General features: G+C 37.1%; 1 protein-coding gene across 11 annotated transcripts; it reads left to right on the forward strand.

The window, feature by feature from the left end:
- Positions 845-8,583, forward strand: LOC109710145 (DNA excision repair protein ERCC-8-like). 11 transcript variants are annotated; one of them, XM_020232599.1, is made up of 11 exons: positions 976-1,192; positions 3,783-3,870; positions 3,939-4,196; positions 4,287-4,446; positions 4,858-5,033; positions 5,861-5,869; positions 6,157-6,409; positions 7,222-7,376; positions 7,551-7,556; positions 7,639-7,710; positions 8,232-8,583. In XM_020232599.1, exons 1-11 carry the CDS (start codon positions 1,029-1,031, stop codon positions 8,289-8,291), a joined length of 1,401 nt encoding a protein of 466 aa, XP_020088188.1. In that variant the 5' UTR covers positions 976-1,028; the 3' UTR covers positions 8,292-8,583. The 11 variants fall into 11 exon arrangements, with proteins under 11 accessions (XP_020088196.1, XP_020088193.1, XP_020088195.1 ...); XM_020232598.1 differs by having other exon boundaries at positions 977-1,192; positions 7,261-7,376; positions 7,467-7,556; XM_020232596.1 differs by having other exon boundaries at positions 979-1,192; positions 7,467-7,556.

The following is a 9,819-nucleotide window of genomic DNA, read 5'->3' on the forward strand; positions in this document are numbered from 1 at the left end:
ATTTTAATTCTAAAATTTTATTTTCACTCCAAAATCACTCTAACACCTTAAATTCTACCAAACCTATTTAAATAGTTCCGAGTACTAATTTTTATTGAAATTTTGCTAATTTGTAAAAGTTAGGAGTACTATAAAAAAAAGTTGTCCTAAATTTACAACTCACTTTCAATTATAATCCTACAATAACCCCAATTCAATGGCTATCTTTATTCACTTGTCTCATCACTTTATTTTTATTTACTAAAAATTGAAAAGAATTAATAAGACTCTCAATACTTTGGATAACACGTTATAGTAAAAATATATTAACAGATTGAGATGACAATAAACATAAGGCATAGAAAAAAGACAAAAAGAACAAAAAGGAGAAAGAGGGAAAAAATTTTAATAGATAGATGATTATGCCTCAAAGGAAGGATAATTTTGTAAGGTATTAAAAATTTAGAAGGATTTAAAAATTTAGAAAGATGTATAATTTTTTTCAAATTTAAGGCGATATATCAATTGTTGGTATGTTTTTAAAGAATGTGCTTGTATTTATCCGATTTTTTAGTGCAATAGTTTTCTCCTAAAATTTTATTCTAAAAATAGACCTGTTAATTTTTTATTTATAAATATGGTACTATAAAAGCGGTGAATCATGTACCACCGCTTTCTTTCTTTTTCTCATTTTTTTTTATATTTCTATGATTCTACTCCTAATGAGAAGTTATGAATGCAGTGAATCATTCACCGCATTTAGAGATCTATTTTTATAAATATTTTTTTAAAAAAAATATTTTTATAATTATAAAAATCGTATTTATCCCCCGTTGTTATTATTATTATAATAGATAATAGACGTTACGCTCGAGACTATCCACAGCAACATATCGCCGATTGCGGCAAGAAGTAGGATCGAGCTACACGCGCGGGGTCGAGCTATACGCGCGCGGGGATCGGCGAAGGAGATCGAGCAGAAAGAGAGGGTTGGGGGGGGGACGTAGTCGGGGTCGGGGGAGGAGTGCGAGTAGGAGGAGGAAGAAGAGATGCGAGGTAGGAGATGTGGAAGGAAGTCAGGGACAGGGAAACAGGTACTCTACTCCCCCTTTCTTTGGTCAGACGTCTCCGCTCCCGCCGCCTCGCCGCTCTCCAGCTCTCCAACCGCAAGGAGATCGTCAGCCCCCACCACGGCGCCGTCAACTCCCTTCAGGTCAAGCCCCTCCCCTCTCTCTCTCTCTCTCTCTCTCTCTCTATCTCTCTCTCTCTCTCTCTCTCTCTCTGAACTCCCGGATCCAATTTAGACTTGATCGAAACAGCGAACCGAGCCGAGAGAGAGAAAAACGAAGATGATATAGATACAGTTCTATCGTATCGTGCGTTAGGGATAAACGACTGCTTCAGGGAAACCGAACCTCCAATAAAGAAATAGTAGAGAGGGAGAGGGATAGAGAGAGGAAGAGGGGGAGAGAGAGAGAGAGAGAGAGAGAGAGAGAGAGGAAGAAGATAATGTAGACAACTAATTTTCTTCATTATTCATCAAACCCTAAAATATACTTTTTTATGTGCCCCAAGACCATGTTTCTAATTTATTGGAAATATAGAAAATATCCTAAATGGCTACTATGATTTTCCATATTAACATCCTAATCTAAGGACCGATGTGACTCCACTGTCCTTGAAAACCACTATGTCCATAAGTTGGAAAATCCAAAACATGGTCTTGAAACTTTTGCCCGCCAGGTTACAGTTTGTTGATCGAGCAACTGCTCCTAATCTAGAAAATCGATTCCTTAATCCCTTAAATGTGTGTAGCCGCCTTTATACAGTAAGGGGCGTGTACATCTTTAAGAAGTCCCCAAAACCAAGGGTTTGGAGTCCTTGATACCCAAGTTCCACGTCTTAAACCCCTTAGAGGAAGCATATGTGGATCTATCTTAAATTGAGAAATCTGCTATAGTAATAGGTAGGTTGGACCATTTGCCACTCTTTGATATTTTGTCCCTATTAGCCAGCATGACGTCAAAAAGATTTTCTTCACTTTATTCGAAATTGCATCTTCTTCACGAATGAGTTATACAAGAAAGTCATGAGTGTTCCCCAAATCAATGAGAACTGTGATTGGTTGCTACTTTGTATGTCCCTTGACTCCCTTCACCTGCATTGTTTTAAGAGATAAGGAATTGATGGTGACATGGACAGAAACTTTTTGGGGGAAAAAGAAAATGTTCCTAAGCCTATTCTCTGTACCCTTTAGATTGTCTTCTATAATCTTGTTGTATGGTTGCTTTGACTTGCATTAATGCTAGGAACTATTTTTTTATCACGCTTGTTGCAATTTGCAAAGGCTATCTTTTCTTGCTTTTGCTTCAGTTGGTGTAAGGCATTAATGGGTGGAAGCATCTATTTAGAAGTTTATAGTGTGACATTGGACTGTCAATTTCTTCCCCTCGAGATGAGCAAGGTTTATAGTGGCTGACATAAAAGTGGAACAAAAGACTCAAAGATCATGGTTCAATCTTTGTATTTGTAGTATAGTTGTAGGAAATAGAGGGCTTGCATTAAAATCTAAGGTGGAAATATTCATAGCTGATGTAAATTGTTGGCTATCAATCTTTGTATTCATGGTGGCAATTTAATTTTTGATATCACCGGTGATGGCTCTCACCTTGGTCCCAAGCTTGGCGAATAGATAATCAACAGCACCGGTGAAGGTCTTCACCTCCATCTCAAGTTCGAAAAACGTGCATCGGTAGCTTCCTTACCTACCAACTTTATTTCCATCCTCTTCAATAGATCCTTTTGTGAATGGGTTAGGACCATACAAAGATTTTGTACCAAATAATAAGGTTCCACCATATTGATAGGGATGAATGGATGCTTCGAGGGGATCGAACCTCCTAGAAAGAGAGAGTGGAGAGATAGGGCGAGGAAGAGGGAGAGAGAAAAAGGAAGAAGATTATAGGAAAGACGGCTAATTCCTTCATTATTCATCAAAACCTAAAAAGTAGATATTTATATGCATAGGCCATATTTCTAATTTTTGGAAATAAAGAAAGTACCTAAAATGGCTAATACAACTATCCATAATAAAACGCTAATCGTAGGACTCGTATCATTCTCAATATTAGTAGTGTTAAGCAATAATGAGATCTTTGGATTGACTGCTTGATTTTAGGCTTTATAGTGCTTTGCCAATATCTCTTCATTAGGTAAGCTTAAGGAATTCACTCAAACCTATCAATCTGGGGGTTAATTTGAATTATGATCTCATCATTATAGGCGATGAGATATTATTAAGGAGATTTCTAGAGTGTATGTTCACTTAGGGCATTGGCCTGCCTGTTTCCAATCTGTATCCGGTGAAATCCAACTTTTTGCTTTCTTAGTTGCTATTTCTTCTCGATTTTGTAATAATATTTGTTCACTAAGAACCTCTATTATAGAAAAGGAAATGTTATGGTGTTAAAATATATAGAAGAGAATCAGGATGATTGAGTACCTTGAAAATGTCACACAAATAACATAGGCCCTCCATTATTATCAAAATGAAAAAGAACTTTCCATACCATAACAATGATGTAGAAACTTCTCGATTTCTTAGACTGCTATAACATGTCGATAGTTAGAGGTGGTTCACTGCTCAGAATCAGTGGACCTAATAATGTAGAAGTATCACTGCGAATTAGTGTGGCTCATGTTGGCCTGAGGCTTTACAGCACTCAACCTTCTATTAATATTGAGGGGGCTTATTTCTATTAACTGATGTTTATTAATTAATATGCTGGTTAACCTTATCGCAGTGGCATAAAAGCTGCTGTTATGTTCATAAATGCTACTGCAGGCCTGGCAGGTATCTGGTGGGCTACCATAAATGCAGCTAAGATGCATGTACTTTCTACTTACACTAATAAAGAATTAATATAGTTTTCGGTCATGTCAATTGACAACATAATCAGGTTGATTTGACAGAAGGGCGATATCTGCTATCCGGGGCATCAGATGGATCTGCCGCCGTTTATGATATCCAGCACACCACTGATTATGATGGAGGCCTGATAGCCAAGCATAAGAACCTGTTTGTAGTTGACAAGCAACATAATCACGGCCATAAATTTGCTATATCAACTGCTATATGGTATCCCATTGATACTGGGCTTTTTATAACTGGGTCTTTTGACCATCATGTCAAAGTGTGGGATACAAACATGATTCAAGTAGGTTTCATTTTTGTTGATTTATCTCTTATTTGCCTTTCCTGGGGAGTTTTGATAGAGATTTTCCAAAAATTTGTTTGTATTTTATAGGTTGTCATGGATTTCAAAATGCCTGGAAAGGTTTATGGCACAGCAATGTCTTCAATAGCAACTGCTCATATGCTGATTGCTACTGGAAGCGCAGACGTTCAAGTTCGTCTATGCGATATTGCTTCTGGAGCGTTTACTCACACATTATCCGGTCATCGCGGTTAGTTTCTTCTGGAACAAAATGGGGCGCTTGAATGCTTAATACCATGTGAGCCTAATGAGTAGTCCTTCAGGTTTTTTCTTTAGGAGATTATAACATTACCAATGGATAGCCAATACCTATGATATAATGATTATTTGAATAACCTGTGGATTTTTTCTGGTTCTGGTCATTTATCAATCGCTCAGTGAAATTGTGCTCTTTAACTTTTTCTCTTGACTTCTTTTTCCCATTTGACAATTTGTTTTTCTCTGAACTTGGAGGATAAAAATACTGCAAAATCAAATCCCTTTCTTACTGATTCCTTTTATATTTCATTTTCCTTTTTGTAACTATCAGTTATCCACACGACATTTAAAATGTTCTGAAATATTGACCTAACTACAGTTTCATCTTGCTCATTAATGACAGATGGTGTTATGTCATTGGAATGGTCTACCTCTAGTGAGTGGATTCTAATGACTGGGGGGTGTGATGGTGCAATACGCTTTTGGGATATTAGGCGTGCAGGATGCTTCTGTGTTCTAGATCAGTCACGGTCTCAGCTTGGGAGAAGGCCCCCTTTCTCTCAAGGCACGCCAAAGAGAGTATGCTCCATCTTCTTCCATTTTTGTCTTAGTCAACTAAAAATCACAATAAAGAGATATTACATACTTTCTGTTAGACTATAGTCATCTCATGGTCAAAATTACTTGGGGATGTACTTATCTGGAAACCATTGAAACAGCTTGGTGTCATCACATCAATGCCGACTTAAGCAGAATTTGTCTAAATAAGCTACATGTGCTCATGTCCTTTTCCGAAAGATGATGTCTTTCTTCTTTTACATACTTGTGCTTTCTTGTTATGATGAAGAGCCAACTTGAATTTCTGCTTGATTTCATTTGCATCTATGGTGCGAAATGTAATTTCCTCTTTTATATTTCTTGAAGGGGATTCAGTCTCTTAAGTAACTAGCGACTCTGTACTATAATTCTGATAAGGGTTCTTAATGTACAAAAGGATTGCCCTTGCCTCCCGAACTGTATTGAGAAAACATATATTTTTTATATTTTTTTGGGTTCTTTTAGAGTTTTTGTGAGATAAAAAAGTTATTAATGGTTTTTTTTTAACTTAAAACATGTAGATCTTATAAATCTACAAACTTTTTGTTGTAAATAGAGGGTCCTATTGCATGATTATACCAATTTGTTTGGCAGTAAAATGACTTTGACAATTGCTTCCATTTTCTTTTATCATTTTTTATTTAGTGATGGTGGTGTCTTCATATAAGTTTTTCTTCAATTATGACTATAATTTTGTCTTTGTGAGTGTGCTTTATCAAGTTAAAATTGTACTGTTGATTTATTAAGATATTTATAATTCTATTCATGCTAAATTTTGTAAAATATTGACATTTGGACTATTTTTGAAGGTATTAGAGGCAATAAAACACTCTGGAACTATTTTCTATGAAAAACTAATAAAGGAATCCGTGCCGAAACATGCCAATGTGCTAGTAACATGCCATTGGCACAGAGGGCCATGCCGACATTGACACGGAGTGTGCCACCATGCCGTGTCATTGGCACAGCGGCACACCCTGTGCCACTTGCACAGCACCAAGGATTCTCACATTTTATCATCCACCATGTAAGATTTTTTTTTAAATTCTGCTTGGGAGGATTTGTTTTTCAATGTGCCTCTCTTTTTCTCTTTCTTCTTAAGCAGGATTTTATAGCCTCGACAGTTTCAACAGGAAAATCTTCTTTCGAAAAAACTCCTGTATCTCAGAAAAGGATGCCTGTTGGCAATGGGAAGAAGCAACTAACAACATCTCGGAAAAACCAAAATGTATCAGGAGGTCCTTCAACACAGAGATTACATCCCGGTATGTCGTCCTCTCATAATCGTGCAACAGCTCATTATGGTGCTGTTACTGGACTCAGAGCCACTTCAGATGGCATGTATCTTCTAAGCTCAGGTTAAGTTACTTTCTTTACTCTTCAATCTATTCTTTCAGGCCTGTTGGTTGCTTAAATCATGTCATGTGCTTATAATAATGCAATACTCCTTTGATTCGGGTTAATCTAAAAGGCAACTTATAAAATTGGTTTAATTTCATTCGTACCTCTCAATAGTTTGAAAATACCATATTTACCTTCTTAGAACTTTGAAATATCACAGATTCCCCATAAATTCCTTCTTGGAAAGGCATCTATGGAAATTACGAGCACATCTATAGGTAAGTTTCTGACAAGGAATTTGTGATATTTTCAATTTTTGGAGCACGGCATTGTAATTATGGGTTGCTAGATATAGTGTACGAAATTTTTCCTACCAGATCTGTCAGCTTCTTTCATGAAATAGATAATGCTGGTTGTTAAAGAGCTTCTTATGTGTCATGACCCCTTCATTCCAATGATTAATTAAGAGAAGAATAAGACAGAGTGAGACCAGTAGAGGAACTGAGGAAGCAAGGGGTACTAAAGATATAGGGAAGGACTCCCAGCCAATCTTCACATTATTCATTACTTGCATTTTATATTCAGAAGTAACAAAGATAAGCTATCTTCCTACTTCGCTAGTAGCAACCACCTCATATGCTAACAGCTAACCAAGCAACTCCCGCAAAAGACTCCAACTAACTATAAATTCTAATCCAAACCACTGACTCCAACTAACGAGAAATTCTTATCTAGTGACTTCTCCAACATAAACTCAAGACCCATCAGGCAGCACATTGTGCCCATTTTAGCTAGTGACGTGAGTTGTAATATTATGATTCCGCTTCAGGTTCAGATTCCCGTTTAAGGTTGTGGGATATTGAATCAGGCTGTAACACTTTGGTCAACTTTGAAGCTATGCGCCTCCAGACTAGCAAAGCCATACAGCTAGCCGCCTTTCAAGATTCATCTCTTGTATTTGTACCATCCATGGCGAGCGTAAAGGTTCCATGGCTCTTTCTTATCCGTGCTGTTTCTGTGTTTATATGCTGATTATCTATATGATTTACTTGTTCTTGTTCTCTATCTATTTAGGCATATGATATGTGGTCTGGTACTAATTTAGGGACCTTCCGTGGCCATTATGAACTGGTGAACTGTTGCTATTTCAATTTGCAGGATCAGGTGAGCTTTGTAGCTTTCATCCTTTGCATCGTATGAATCAGATGAAATAGTTTGGATTGATCTTTAGGCCTATCAAATGTAGGAACTGTATACTGGGAGCAACGATCGACAGATTCTTGTGTGGTCCCCATCCATTCCTGCAGTAACTGTAATGGTGAGGCTTCTCCCTGCCTCTTTAACTTTCATAATGGAAAGTCGAGATGCATATGAACTGTTACTGCTATTCTATCTCGGTAACTGTTAGGTTTTATCAAGCAAATCTAAAGTTGGATTGTAGAGTGGGTTTTAATCTTGACAGGGTATCTTTTTATGATTTCCCTTTGAACTAGAGAAATCAGTTCAATGTTTTAAGAGAGAGAAGTGAAGATGAACTCTTTGTCAGATTCAGTAATGCTCTATTTTTAGCTCCGATCAGAGTTTTACTCTGGAGAAGGGTGAACTTCTAAAGTTCACCTCATTCTCAGTTAGTCCCATAAATAAATAGCAAATTTCACTTGTCACTCCTCTGAAATATGCAACTGTTCAGTGTTTCTGGTCATTGTCCATTGCTCAAACTCCAAGAGTGAATGTTCTTAACAAGAATATAGGTTCACTATTTCTTCCAGTAATTAAAAATCCTTAATGCATGAATCGTGAGCGGCTCAATAATTTTCTCAACCCCTAACATACATGCAGGAAGAAGATGACAAGAAAGGGCAGACTTTGTCAACAGACCGAGATAACTGGAGTGACTAAGAAAACTTCTCGTCTTACATGAAGAAGCTTCGAATTTTCATTCCCCATTTGTAAATATGTTTGACTGACCCCCACCTAGCTTAACATTAATGCGAGTTTATTAATTATCAAATGTTTAGAGGAAAGATGTACCTTGTAATGTTCAGGGTGTCTACTATCCACCTTGTCTTCTTGTTGTACAACAAAATGGAGCTGAAAGAGACTGTCTCGTTGCACATTTATCTTTTCTTTTGAAGTTTTCAGGTGTCATATCTATCATCTTCTATTTGATTACTATTGTTGTAGAGATGTATAACTGATCTGAATCATGTTTTATTTGTTTAGCTAATCAGCAAATGCCAATATAGTACGAGTGCTAAAAATATTCTGTCTAACTTTTTATTTCTGCGTGTCCTTGTCACTATTGCATTACTTTCAAAACTTGAACTTTTTATTATAGCAAAGCTGTAGTAATAAATTACGTGATTTTCGTCTGTGGTAAATGCAAGCTCTCTTCAGATGGGGAATGCTGTATGTAGTATACCAGATTTTTAATATAGAAACCAGTGTAAATAATAATAGTATGAAATGTTATTTTTGTTGGATTTAGAGAAGTAAAAAATAATTCTAAAATGATTTGCAGTGAAATTGGAATAAAAAGAAAAAAGACTTGGAAATTTTTTTTTTTAGGAACATGACTTATACTGCAGCTGAAAAATTGACGGTGGTGAAAAATTTTAAAATTTTAAAAAGTTGTCGAAATTATTTGTTAGATTTAAAGTTTTGTGTTATTTGGATCTCCGAGTAATGAAAATGAAGGAGGTTAAATTTAAAGTTGTGTGTTATTTGAATCTTCGAGCAGTGAAAATGAAGTCTAATTATAACCTCTTAAAGATTTTAGTCGGTAGAAATTTTGGTGACTTAAAATGGTTTAAAATTAAAAAGTTAAGATAACTTATTTCTGATTAACTTTAATTAGATCTGTACGTTACATTTGAGCGCAAATGGATACTAGACGTATCTGCTCAGACTTGGACTTATGTTAGAAAACTTTAGTTGTTAGGGACCTTTCAGCATTTTGTGGCTTTTAAGTAGCGGTTGCCTACCATGCGTCCGAGGATGTTTATCCTCTCCATCTTCTTCTCCTTCGTGTACTCGAGAGAGAGAGAGAGAGAGAGAGCGTGCGAGAGGAGGGATTGTAGGAGGTCCAAGAAGGCGACGATTTTCTGTCGCATCAGATTAGAGGTTGCTATTAAAATATTGCTCATTGCAGCTAACGTATAGCGACTCCTATTTTCGAGCAACTACTCTCCTCATCGGCCGATTGGCTGCGCGGTGTCAACGTCTTCGAGGCGCCGAGTTGGGCAGGTCCGGTGTGTAGGGATGGCGAGTGAGTTGGATCGCCGGGTCACTGTGAGGAGCAGCGACGACTCGCTCGAGATATGCCTGGTCCTCAACGGCATGTGGGAGACGAGCAAGAGGCTTAGAAAGGAAGCTGATTGGAGCTTCCAATCTTCAACCTCAACAGTTGAGCTTGGATTTAGAACTT

Source organism: Ananas comosus, linkage group 5 (assembly GCF_001540865.1).
Source record: "Ananas comosus cultivar F153 linkage group 5, ASM154086v1, whole genome shotgun sequence".
In the NCBI taxonomy this organism is placed as follows: domain Eukaryota; kingdom Viridiplantae; phylum Streptophyta; class Magnoliopsida; order Poales; family Bromeliaceae; genus Ananas; species Ananas comosus.

What these genes read in the sequence shown, in the direction of transcription:
- LOC109710145 (XM_020232596.1), top strand. Translation starts at nt 1,029, where the DNA reads ATGCGAGGTAGGAGATGTGGAAGGAAGTCAGGGACAGGGAAACAGGTA. An exon ending in ATTTCAATTTGCAGGATCAG is followed by an intron (nt 7,557 to 7,638) that starts GTGAGCTTTGTA and finishes TATCAAATGTAG; the next exon opens with GAACTGTATACTGGGAGCAA. An exon ending in TTCCTGCAGTAACTGTAATG is followed by an intron (nt 7,711 to 8,231) that starts GTGAGGCTTCTC and finishes ACATACATGCAG; the next exon opens with GAAGAAGATGACAAGAAAGG.